The sequence below is a fragment of the Poeciliopsis prolifica genome, unplaced genomic scaffold, assembly GCF_027474105.1.
Source record: "Poeciliopsis prolifica strain line A6 unplaced genomic scaffold, Auburn_PproV2 SCAFFOLD067, whole genome shotgun sequence".
NCBI classification, from domain to species: domain Eukaryota; kingdom Metazoa; phylum Chordata; class Actinopteri; order Cyprinodontiformes; family Poeciliidae; genus Poeciliopsis; species Poeciliopsis prolifica.
Genome location: NW_026562442.1, coordinates 909,114 through 922,077, shown reverse-complemented (window position 1 = coordinate 922,077; position 12,964 = coordinate 909,114). Strand labels below are relative to the sequence as shown.

The window sequence follows — 12,964 nt, the reverse complement described above, 5'->3', positions numbered from 1 at the left end:
CAAAACCACGTGACCTGAAACCAACGGAAGCTCGGAAAAGACAAAAATCACACTCGCGGACTGATTGGTGCTCAGAAACCATTCAGAAAAACAAAACATTTTCCATTTTTTAAAATATAACTGGGGATAAATTTAATTAGAAAAATATCAGAGCGTTTTATTTGAAAACATATTTTAATACGCTTCAAGGTACTCAGGTTGTGGTTACATAAAAAAAAAACACCGCGCAAACAAACAGATCAACATCTTAATATTTAAGATGGAATAAGTTGAAATGATGACATCTAGTGGTCACAATATGCAAACGCACTGAAACGCAATACACTGCTATTTTATTTTGGTCTTTATTGTTTTTACAATGTCTATCCCTCCGTCTGTCTATCTGGTCCCTAAGTCATATTTAGGTTCTGTACGGCAACCCAACCCTATTAAACAGAATAAAACGTTTTTTAACGGTCCATAGTGACTTGTGTATGTAAATATCTGACCGGAGTGAAAATGCCGATGTCCGCTAGAGGGCGATGTTTCATTACAACATAACCTGGACAGGAGAAAACAAGTTTTCGAGCAGATGTTGTTATATTTCTATATTCATTTTATATATGCGAAAGCACAAATAAAACAGAGAAAATTAGTCGGGCTCATAATTGGGTCATTAAAAATATTGTAAAATATAATATATACTGGCTCGTCAGGTATCCTTATGGGCTATAAAAATGTTTTTGATGAGAAACAAATGAGAGGGTAATCCCTTCATCCCTCACAAATTAGTTTTGGTGCTTGTATTATTTTTCTGTTTTGTTTTTATTATCCTCCCGGACAGTGAACGCCTCTCACAAAAGCGTAAAATCACGGAAAGTGGTGAAACGGGAACCCGGGCGCCCAGATGACATAATAATTATTACACTCAGCTTTGACTGGAAAGCCCCTCCAAGTGAAGCGCGCCCTCCCAGCTTCTGGAAGACCCGCAAAGTCCGCACAAAGCGCTAATTGGACCCTGGAAGCAGGCAGACAAGGGGCATGGATAGGTTTCAGAAAGCATGGAGATGGGGAAGAGGACGCTGAATAGAACCCACGCCTCTTTGGCTAAACTCTCTTGCTGCGCCAAAAGGGAAGGGGGAGGAGGGAAGAAAAGAAAGTATAGGTGGGGCGCACAGCAATGGGGGTCGCTCAGTTGGTCCTGAATGCCGCTGCCAACAGAAAATGTGCGCAATTTTACAATCCCACTCAACAAGAAGTAGAAGCAGCAGCATGTAACTGAAATTGCGCGCGTTTTTATCCTGTTCCTCCGCATATCAGAGCCACAATAATCAACCTGCGCATCGGGTGTGTCCAATCAGACACAAAGCTCTGGATTCTCTGCGCCTCCCTGAGGATTTGCGCCTCGGCGTTCCGCTTGTGCAAACGATCACGATGCCTGCGATGGACAATAGAGCCTCAAATGAGCCGCGTCGGGGAAAATAAAAAGATGTGCAGAAGCAGCTGCTCTCAGATGAACCAGCATGCTGATCTACAACCGTCCTCCATCTTGTTTGACAACAAAACAATTTAAAAGGTTTAACTGGTAAAAATGCTAATGCTAGCAATATAGGTGAGGTCTGGTTCATCTTCCAGCCCGAAGTATAAGCGAAATACGTTGCTGTCCAAGGCCACCAGCAGGGGGCGCCAGAGAAGTTCCTCCAAGAAAAACCTGGAAACTTAATCAAGTTTGAGTTGAATTTACGACTCAAACTAAATTCATTGCAAATTTAAATAAACGATGTAAATAAACATTTTGAAGTACAGATAAGTACTTAAAAAGTATTAAGTCCAATTATTTTACTGGCAGCACCAGAAATAACATTTCAATATGTTATTTCAATAACAGAAAAAAAAATGACGATGAAAAGTTTAAGATTAAAAATGTGTGGGATTAAATTTCTTTCTCATCAGCTTCCTGAGGCCCCCACAGCGCCCTCTGGTGGCCCCATATTGAAAAACACTGACCTGTGACCAGTCAGTCTGTGTTTTTCACCATTGTCTTGTAAACTATTACAATCAAGATCAAATCTCACAAAAATACAAGCAAGTCTGATTGGATTCCTTTAGGATCTTAATAGTTTGATTGTTGTGTTATTTTATCACTGCTAGTTTTGTTATTTTTATGTAAAATCCAATGAATCAACTGGCAGTTTTTATGTTTGCATACAAACAGAACCTTTAAACCATTCATGATGACCCTTTCCAGTCAGTATTAAAGTTCTTCACCCAATAAAAAAATAACAGAAATGGTCTGATCACACGATATTCATATATGAAGTAATTTATTCATAAGAGCCTGATTGGTTGACATTTCATCACAACCTGCTTTCACTAGAAAATCTGAATTAATTCAATTGAAAAATTGAAAATCACATCTTTTCTAGATCTATTACACATAAAGTGATAAAACTGGTGTATTTGTTTATTAGTTTTGATGATTTACATAAAAATTTAGGTTCTAAACTTGGAAGCAAGATCAATAAAAAGTACATTTCGGGTACAGAAATTTGGATCTATCAAGTTTTAAATACACTCAGTTCATACCTTTTCTTCTAAAGTGTTGCAGTCGTCCTATTTTGCTTACAGATTTTCTTTCTTCCACACAACTTTCTATTGATATACATTCAACAAAAGATAATATTTTCAAAAGTGGTATTCATTTATTGTTGAACAACCAACCGACATTGATGTTTCATCCCAACTTTTACTTTCGCCATCTTGCGGACCAGCGTACAAGAGTGCCGTAATTTGTTGACAAGTGACGTAAACTGCGTGTTCGAGGAAAAAATAAAAATCATTTTCACATCAATTCAAAGGATTTTAATAAACACAAAACTAAATCTGATTTAAGCATGTTTTAGTCAATTTTATAAAGGCACTATAGTTTTAATTAATTGCCCTTTTTGTTTATTTCAGTTAACGGAAATACCTTAATTCCAGTTTTTGTAAGTTTTTTTGCTTTCTTCCAAATGTTTGTGACATTAAAAGTTTGTTGAGGAACCGAGAAAAGTCTCACATTCAGGACAAACTGTTGTTGCTGCAAGGAGGTTTCCTTCCTCCTCTCCGCTCTGTTTGTTTAGCGCTTCAAGTGGCACGCGTCCGACGCGCGCGACGCACCGACGCAGGAGCCCAAGGTGTATCCACGCGACCAGTGGGCGTGGCCAGCTCTCATCCAGGCGCATTGAAAAGCAGTGGAGTCTGTCTTCCAGGACACATTTCAGCGCTGAGAGGCGGACTGCCCCCACCGGAACAAGTGCGGTCGAAACACGTGAACGGCACGAGCGGGACGCACCGCCTCGAGACTTAAAAGTTACTTTCCGGAGATGGACATTACAGCCAAAATGGAAATTAACGTCAGCCAGCAGCAGCTGGTTCCCACCGCGTGTTATTTTTCCGCGCAGAGCATCCAGCTGAGCCCCAGCAGCAGCAGCGGCTGCAGCAGTAGCAGTCAGTGCAGCGGGAAGCCCAAGCAGCCGAAGCGGCAGCGCTCCTCCTCTCCGGAGCTGCTGCGCTGCAAGCGGCGGCTGAACTTCGCGGGCTTCGGCTACACGCTCCCGCAGCAGCAGCCGCACGCGGTGGCCCGCAGGAACGAGCGCGAGCGCAACCGGGTGAAGCTTGTGAACAACGGCTTCGCCACGCTGCGCGAGCACGTCCCCAACGGCGCCGCCAACAAGAAGATGAGCAAAGTGGAGACGCTGCGCTCCGCGGTGGAGTACATCCGCGCCCTGCAGCAGCTGCTGGACGAGCACGACGCGGTGAGCGCCGCCTTCCAGGCCGGCGTGCTGTCGCCCGGCATGTCGCAGGGTTACTCCGCGGACATGAACTCCATGGCCGGGTCACCCGTGTCCTCCTACTCCTCGGATGAAGGCTCCTACGACCCGCTGAGTCCGGAGGAGCAGGAGCTGCTGGACTTCACCAACTGGTTCTGAGCATCTCCAAGGTGAGACGACGCAGTTATTTTCTAACACCTTTAGAAACTTTTGTTGAGTTTTGATATAATTCTTTTGTGTTTTTTTCCACAGAGTTCTGGATCAACTCGTTTGAGTTTTGTTGTCCATCGCTTGGGTTGGTCCCGGAGAACAAGGCGCGCTGTTTTAATCCTACAGACTGATTAAAGACTCAGGATTAAAGGGAGACAAAGTGGAAAAAAACCCAAACAAAAACAGAGACCCTCATGTGAATTCATGCTGTCCAGAAAACAAAACATTATTTAAAATGCCGCTCCTCTTCTGCCTCTCCAGTCTCACCGACCCGTTTGGTAAAACCTCTCCGAAGCTGAATTCAGTTCAAATGCTTCCAGGTTGCGGATTTATTCTATTAAATTCTATATCAAACGCTTTTTCTGGGAATATATTAAGATATTTTTGTATGTAAGAGATTTATAGATGTTTTGTACGCATCCATTTTGTATATATTTTGTCTATATATTGCGAAGTTATTTCTAATACCTCCTGCCAACGCAGACGTGTCGCCTATTATTCTCTGGCTCTTGTGTTCACGAGGTTTCCAGCAGGAGTTTGACACTCCAGGTTTTTATTATATAGCACCAATGTGTCTTATTTAATAGCAGAACCATGTTATTGCATTATATCATGTCACGATGATCAAACTTATGCAGCTATTGTCCAAAAAAAGAGTGCAATAGCCAATGCATTGTGTCTTTATACTGCCAGCTCTTTATCTTCTATTCACAAGCAGATGTTGAATAATTCTTATAACCATATTTTTTACAATTTAGTCCAAAAATAAAGAGATTTACTGAATTTCTTTCAACGTCTATTTTTTTCTTGATGTTTGCTTTGGAGAACAGAGTGAAAATTATATAAAAGCAAAGAAGGAAAATAATAGAACTTATAATTTTTAGCCATTTTGGGATCAACAGTGACTCTTCTGTTAACTTTATGCACCTTTTAAGATACTTTTTTGCCTATAAATAGACCAAATTTCAACAAAGGAGGGCGACATTAAGTGACTGAAAGCGGTGAAAACAAAAGAAACAAGAAACAAACTTTTACGCAAAGTATTTGCGCACAATCCTTTGGGCGTTATGGTCAAACTTACAGTCATTAATGGATCAATTTGTGAGTAACTAAGAAAACTGAGAAGAAATGGTTCAAATAGAGGAATCACACATATTATTAGGAAATGAAGGACATTTTTTGAGCGTTGCGATGAGTAAAGCGAAATAAAGTATTTACTGGCATTGGTAGGATTACGCACATGTTTATTGTCTACAGGTCTCATCGTACCATCTTTATCTTTTGTTTTTACGCACCGCATCTGAAGCACTTTTTAGATAAAAGAAACAGACAATGCAGCACGTCAGAACAACTTTTATGCAACTTAAATCATCCGGTTACGCAGCAACCGGACAATTTCAGCCAAACTCCGACATCAGACGCGTAAAGAAGCGAATGTCGCCTTAAATCCGCAGCTGGAGGCGGAGTGAGCGGCGCGTCAGGTGGTCTGCGCGCTTCGGGACAACTGAGTTTGACAGGTAGGGCGGAGGCTGCGCCGGGACGCGTGTCCGCTGTAATGAGTGAATGGGCTCCGGGCGGTGGTCGAGTGGAGAGACGGAGCTGAACTGACTGACGGCGTGTGGCTCCTGACAGCAGCAGCACGCCGCTGAACACACAGGCTGCGCCACCTGCGAGGAGAGGAAACTGAAGGGACTGAAGGGCTTTCAGAGCAAACATCTTGGTACATTTGAAATAAGACTGAGCTGTAACTTTCCAGCCAAAAATAGGAACTTGTTTTAAATCAAAAATTTCTTAATATTGATGGAAAAAGTGCTAGTTATAATCTCCAATCAATATATTGGTAACCAAGAAACTTTTCTGTATTTTATCACATTACAACCACAAACATTAATATATTTAATTTGAATTTCATGTGAAAGAAAACACAATGGTTTACAATTCTGAAGCAGAAAGAAAGTTATACATGATTCAAACCATTTTTAATAAACTGAAAAGTGCGGCGTGCACTTTTTTCTCTGAGTGCAACAAATTGCTCTCAGAAGTTGCCAATAACACCTGCATGTGAGCAAATAGTGTCGCTTACAGAAAGTGAAATAATCTGCCAGACATTTTTTTCCAAATTATAAGTTTAAATGGTTTGTTGGTAACTAGATTTTTTTCATCCATATTAAAGGTGCAGTTTCATATTTGCTAAAACTGCCATTATGTGGTGACAGTCTTTTATTAGGTTGGAAGTGCTGGAGAAATGCACAGCTCTAACCAGAAACAACCAATCAGAGCCAGGAGGCGGGTCTTACTGCTGTCAATCAAGCTAAAGTACTCGCTGGATGTACTAATGATGGAGAAACAACAGTTTATGAATGAAAGGACATACAAAAAATGAGTGGCAGGATGGAGACTTGATGGCTGGATTTACAACATTAAAAAGTCTGGCAGTGTTTATAAATTAAAGTTTTGGTGTGAAAGGAACAACTTAAGATGTATAGACTGGATTTCAACATGAAAACAAATTGAGATTTTACTTTTAAGCGATTTCGTCAAACCTTTCTTTTGCAAAGTTTTGATGCAACTTTGTTTTAAAAGTGTAATTACTTAAAGAATAATGTGAAATTTACAACTTTAATTTACTTTAAAGAAGTTTCAATACAATTTTGCTTTTAAAAGTGTCAATTTGTTTTTATCAAATATTGCAAAGTTGAATCTTTTAATAAAACTTTATCATGTTTAAATGCAACTTTATTTTAAAAAGTTTATTACTTACTACATAATGCAAAGTTGACACTTTTAATGCATTTTAAATGCAAGTTATAATAAAATTTGGCTTTAAAAGTGACATAATTTGACAAATAATACAGAATAGACACTTAATGAAGCTTAAATGCAGGTTTTAATGCAACTTTGCTCTAAAAATGTCATTACTATATTATATTACGAATATATTATTATATTGACTGCGTGAGAGCAGTCAAACATGTTTATGACTGTCATGTCAGTCTTACCTCGTCCAATAAAATGTTACTTTACTACTGTAAAAGTTTTTCATCATTACAGAGCAGGAATATTAACAGTACGGTAATTTATTCCCATTATTATGCTGATCTTCTGACCCCTGAGGCCCGACAGGCCGCTGCAGAGCTCAGCATCGGCCGGCGTCGTCCAGCGGGTTGGCGATCACCGATTGGTGGATGAGCATGAAGAGGGGCAGGTAGGCCAGGAAGTCCAGCAGGTCCAGAGGGGGAACGCGCTCCAGCTCCAGCCTGACGGCCGCCTCCTGCTCCAGGTGGATGCCGCCGGCCTGCAGCTCCAGAAGCAGCTGCTCGCCGCTGATGAAGCCCCGCTGAGCTCCGGAGACGTCGTGCTGATCCTCCAGGAGGAACAGGAAGAGCTGCTGCAGAGGCCAGGATAACAGATTCAGAAAGACCCTGGAGCCATGATGCTTCCACTACCAGGTCAGGATATGTCTATGAGCATTACACTGCAAAAACACAAACCATACCAAGTACTTTTGATCTTTTTTTCCAGAGCAAATATCTTAATACATTTGCAATAAGACAAAACTAACTTCCAAAGTGATTTTTCAGCCAGATATTGGATCATTTAACTTATAAATAAGCCTACAAATATTCCAAGCAACATTTGGGTTATCACTAGCATATTGGCTAACACTGATTCTGTTTTAATGAGCTAAGTTTCAATTTTATATCTAAATTAGCTAAAATGCTAACATTAGCATATCTCAGTAGCATGTTGACCATTTGCAACGTCTTGCTGTAATGTGCCACTTTTTCAACAATATTAAGGAATTGTTGACTTCAAACAAACTCCTATATCTTGCTGAAAAGTTAATTTAGTCTTATTTCAAGAGTAATAAAATATTAGACCAAAAATACTTGGTAAGACTGTGTGTTTAATTTTTGTGTGCACAAAATCATTTTAAATAATGAGGTTTAAGTTTGGTCAGCTCCTATCAGAATGAGCTGCTGCTGGCCACGCCCCCAACTCAACGCTGACACGCAAACCTGAAGATAGCTGCAAGCAAATACGCAATTATGCAACCGCACGTCCTTGAAAAGCAGAAGTGGAACCTCCTCCCCGACAAGAATGCAGCAATTGGCTTCTCGATGGTAAGTTAACAAAACACTTGCCTTTTCCAGCAGCCATCTCTGTGGCTGCTAGGCGACGGGCAGTGCCTTCACATTCTCAAGGCTTTTGTAATGGCTGATTTTCCAGACACCAAAAAGCAATTGGGTGTTTCTTGTTTTTAATTTTTTTGGGGCTGTTTTTAGTTGCAGTAGAAACACAACTAAAAGCACAAAAACATGAAATTTGCATGGCAGGTCAACTTTAAGGACCCTGTTGGTGTTTATGTGGGAATGTGTGTGTGTGTGATTTTGTGTGGCCTCAGATTACCACAGTCCTCTCTGGGCGCACCTGTTTGCACAGTTAATGCAGTCGAGGTAATAATTGCAGAGCAGAGGGAGGGGGGCCGGGGCAACAGCCCTCTGGCAATTAGCCCTGCCCCCCGCTTCCCCCTCCCGCCCCCCAGCAGCCTCTCCAGTTAACAACCCTATCCCTAACAGCTCTGTAATTACAAAGCCTCCCTACCTGGCTCAGTTTTCCACACCCACAGGCTTTCATGTCCTGCCGGCCGCTACTTCCTCGCCCTCGCAGCCAGCTGGTATTGGCTCGGCCCAGTCCACCCGAGATGAGCCGTGTGTCTCGGGATGATTACAGGCCGGGGCGGAGTGGACTGCATGTTCACTGCTGGGCACTTTAATGAGATTAAGGCCGTGCTAATCTATGAAAAGGGAAAGGCGCCCCTCTTCCTTTCTCCAGCTTGGCTCCCTCATTTCTATGCATGAGGTTCTGAGTGGCTCTCCAGAACCAAATAAAAATCAATGCTTTCGAATCACTCTTCAAAGAGTCGGGACGTTTGTTCCATTGCAATTAGACCTGCAGAACCGCGGAGGTGATGTTTGGGCCATAAGAGTTAATCTGATGTGTCTTTTGGAAACAAATTCAAGAGAACAAACATGTGATTCACCTTTGCTTTAAAGAGTCGCACTTCAAGGGAGCGCAGGTCCATGTTGTCGATGAGGGATCGCATAAACTCACTGGGAAGGAGAGAAATATGTTAGTACAACTTTTTATGGATTTCTTAACTATCCAACCAGTCGCGGTTTGGGATGTTTCTGATGAACCAAAGATGGATGAAGTCGAGAAATTTATTGTACAAATTTAGTGGCTTCAGTATGTATTTTATTACTGGGTGTTAGATTAAATCAAAGTTAAGAATATTCTATGATGGATAAAATTCTGGTTTAATTTGTTTAATCTAACTAGCATGTAAAATCACATTGAATACATACAATAAAGCTGTTGCAGCAATGTGTTTGTGGGAAACTTCTATAAAATTAAGAAATAATGGGGAGAAAATTAAGTCCTTTAAGACAGAGATGACCAAAGTGTGGCCCGGGGGCCATTTGGGGCCCTAGAAGTAGTTTCATGTGGCCCCTGGATGCACATTAAACTACTTCTAGGAATGCTTTATGGTTTAACTGGAAGATTTACATCTTAAATAGAAAGTGATTTTCTTGTTTGGGTTCATTTAAGGTCTTTAAAAGTCAGACCCAGTAACTAAAATGGCTGCCATTTTGTTGTTGGAAATAAGCAAAACTTGCTATCTTTATTATGACTTTCTAAATGAAAATACACTTTGATTTGTTGCTGATTATATAAAATAAGAGAATTCAGAATAAAATGATTCAGTATTTTTAAATTGTGGCCCCTGAATGCTTTTCACTCGGCTGCTTTAAGGTGAGTGTTTGTAAATATGAGTCACGCCATAGCGGGATGTTTTTGGCGCGTTTGTCCCGGGCGACCCCGTGTTTTCCAGCCAGTGATGCTAAAGTGTTTTGAGTCCATTGTGGTTGCTCACAGCCGCCTCGCAGACAGACAATGCGTCGGCACACGGAGACATCCCGCCACATTAACGGATAAAACTGATTTGGGGGACAGTGGGCGTGGCCTGGGGGTCGTTGGGGTTGGCGTGGAGGGGAATGAGCGGTCGAAGCACACGTTGGTGCAATGTGACGAAATCTGGTCCACGAGGATAATTAGAGGCAGAGTGGAGTGATTGTGTTGGGACGGACCTCTCCAGTCCAGCGTGTGGCACGGCGACGGTCATACCGTCTCTAACGAGCGCCTGGTGTTAACGAGCTCCTCCTCGCCCGGCGCTCAATGGCCTGTTGGAGCAAAGAATGGCCATCGAGTGCAGTGCACGCCTGAGTGCTCCCCGCGCCACGGTCGGGCCTCCCAATGACCAGGCAGTCCGGCCTTTGATGGGGACGAGGCAGGACAGGGCAGCTAATGATCATTAATTGCACTTCGTTTGTGGCGCACAAGCACACCGGCGAGATAATGGCGAGGACAAGCAGCCGGGCTGTGGGGGAGGCGGCGGTGATGGACTGCAGCGAGGATAATAACAGCCTAACCCATTTTCTTTTGTCGACCCCCCGCGGTTACCAACACAGAAGACTTCTCACTTATGCAGAGCCCAACATTTTGGCGGCCTTGTCGCTGCAGAGCTTACAGACGGCGATGCAAACAGATTCTGACCCAGTTCAAGCCGACAAACTCAGAGTTGTTTGGGGATATTTTAAGCGGGAAGGTTGAACATCTTACCAACTATTTCTGATCAGAGTTTGGTGAAAATATCTTAGAAGAACATTGTGAGTTAATTGTCTAATTTCAAGTGTACTAAAATATTTGCACTTGAAACTAGACCAAAAATACTTTGGGTTTTTTGTTTTTGCAGTGTTCAGTTTGGATTGAAACTTTACGTACAACAAAGCGAATCTCTGTCCAACAGAATATTAGAATGTGACCTTTTGTTTGGTCAAGCAGTGTAGTTTATGATCTCTTATTGGTGTAAAAGAAACATTCCTCAACTCTTAAAAGTGAAGAAACTTTACGTTCAAAAGCAGACTGCCCACTAAAACTAAACATGTTTTCTGACTTGACAAACTCCTTTCAAATTGTAACATTTGTTAAGTTTTTATCAGCTGCAATTCGCTTTCACATTGTGTCAAACCAACCAAATGGTGGTTTTAAACGCCTGTTCCCCTCCTCGCCTGTGGGGGCGCTGCACCAAGAACCACTAAAGGAAACAACACAGAAACCTCTGAAGAAGACATGAGCTCAACTTCCTTCTTATCAAACTGTAAACAAATATGGAGTACCATCAGACCATTTGGTGGTTGTGAAGCCCATGATTCATTTCTCCTGCTAGCACAAAAACTAGCGTGTTTGTTTTCATTCTATTTACCCAGAATTCTCTGCACTGAAGCCACTTCCTGCTTCTGAAAGCGGTCTCTAGTCCACTTGGCATTCACATACGCATTCAAACCGCACCAGAGTTCACTTCAATTGAACTGAGACCTAATTATTTAGGTGGATGAGAGTTTGATCTTTGGTCCACATCAGTTTGGTTTTCTCGTTCACACCTCCCGAAACGAATCAGAGTTTGATTAAAGTGGACTAAACAAGACTTGTGTGAATGCAGATAAAATGTTCACTCTGCCAGTTTTTTGGGTAAGTTCCTGAAGCCCAAACAAGATCTGATCATTGATTTTTATCGCTAAAAATAGTTAAAAACTAACCCCTAAACTATTTATCTGCAGAGGTTTTGTTGTCCAGTGACAGAAAGACGCACAATAACCCAAAGGACGACCGGCGTGGCTCCAGTGATGCTATTTGTGCTTTCCTGCAAAACCACGCGATGCGCCTGAGGGAATGTGGCGCACAATGCAGATGGGTCCAGAGCAGCAGAGTGAAAAGGAGGCAACAAGAGATGAAAGACATGCGACAGGTAAAGCTGGGAAGAAAAGAGGAGGCAGAAGGGGGGAGGAGGCCTGAAATGGCAAGAAACGCACCTCCTCAGATCTCCACATGATCAGAAAGGCTGATTGTGTAACTACTGTAGCGGCTCATTTCCAAAGCGGGATTAGAGACAACAGGATTAAGTGAAACAGGTAAGAGGATCAGTCCAGTTCAGTACGGATGAGATGCTTTTGTTTTCTTCTTGTTTGGGAGGCGGCGTTATGAACGCCGATCGCCTCCCCGCTTGTTATTGAAATTGCAAAGAGGAGTTTTGTGTAAAGACGTTTAATACGGACATTCATTATCATTACGATAATTGCCTCCACAGAGAGCAGAGCAGACACCCCGGTGTTTTTGTGCCAGCGCAGCGGTCAGGCTGCAGGCCGCCTCCAATCCACAAAGAGTCGGCCGTAAATCAGGGGACCCGTGACCCCGGCCCCGGCCCCACTGAGAGGGCGCTCTCAGAGCGGGGTGAAGGCTCCGGGTGCAGGCCTTGACCCCCGGGGGACCTCTGGAGCGAGCTTGGCTCCACTCGCTGATGTCTGTAGGAAGCCTTAGACCCCGGGGGCAAGGCCGAGGAAAAACAAAACGCCGTGTGTGGGAATCTGCGGCATATGGAGCAAAACGTTGGGACATGGAGAGGCTGAGGCCAAAGTTTGGCCCCGCAAAGTTCAGCCTGTTCACAGCTGATTCACTGGATCCAGTCCCATGTAACATGTTCCAGTCACATGTAACATGTTCTCACATATTTAATCTAAAAACTGATACAATCTGAATAAAATGATCAAAGATGATCAATAATCTTCAAAGAAACTAGTCTTTGATGTGATTTCTTAAAATGGTCTTTACTAAAACTGCAGGATGTAACTTTTATAAAAATATTTGTAAAAATTATATTTTCATATTTATAAATATATAAACATATTTTATGACCATAAAAACCTTTTATATTTTTATTTAGAAATGTGTATTTTTATACTAAAATAAGTTTTTATTAATTTAAAATGTACTTGTTTTTTTATATATTTTGAAAATATTTTTTACGTAAAATATATTTACATTGAAAATATACAAAAATTTAT

General features: G+C 42.0%; 2 protein-coding genes across 4 annotated transcripts in view; one reads left to right on the top strand and one right to left on the bottom strand.

The window, feature by feature from the left end:
• Positions 1-3,256: 3,256 nt before the first annotated feature.
• ascl1a (achaete-scute family bHLH transcription factor 1a) lies at positions 3,257-4,784 on the top strand. The gene is made up of 2 exons (XM_055020421.1): positions 3,257-3,961; positions 4,044-4,784. Exon 1 carries the CDS (start codon positions 3,345-3,347, stop codon positions 3,948-3,950), a length of 606 nt encoding a protein of 201 aa, XP_054876396.1. The 5' UTR covers positions 3,257-3,344; the 3' UTR covers positions 3,951-3,961; positions 4,044-4,784.
• A 677-nt stretch (positions 4,785-5,461) lies between these two features.
• Positions 5,462-12,964, bottom strand: part of LOC129351480 (uncharacterized) — a 58,658-nt gene continuing 51,155 nt past the window's right edge. For 2 of the 3 annotated variants that reach the window (XM_055020332.1, XM_055020330.1), the window contains 2 exons: positions 9,046-9,115; positions 6,825-7,389 (listed from right to left, as the gene is read on the bottom strand). In XM_055020332.1, the coding sequence (XP_054876307.1) occupies positions 7,138-7,389; positions 9,046-9,115 (322 nt within the window). In that variant the 3' untranslated portion in view covers positions 6,825-7,137. Of the gene's footprint in view, positions 5,669-6,824; positions 7,390-9,045; positions 9,116-12,964 lie in introns of those variants that run through there. The other variant, XM_055020331.1, reaches the window with a different exon arrangement.

Coding starts and splice junctions, on each gene's coding strand:
- ascl1a (XM_055020421.1), top strand. CDS start 3,345: ATGGACATTACAGCCAAAATGGAAATTAACGTCAGCCAGCAGCAGCTG.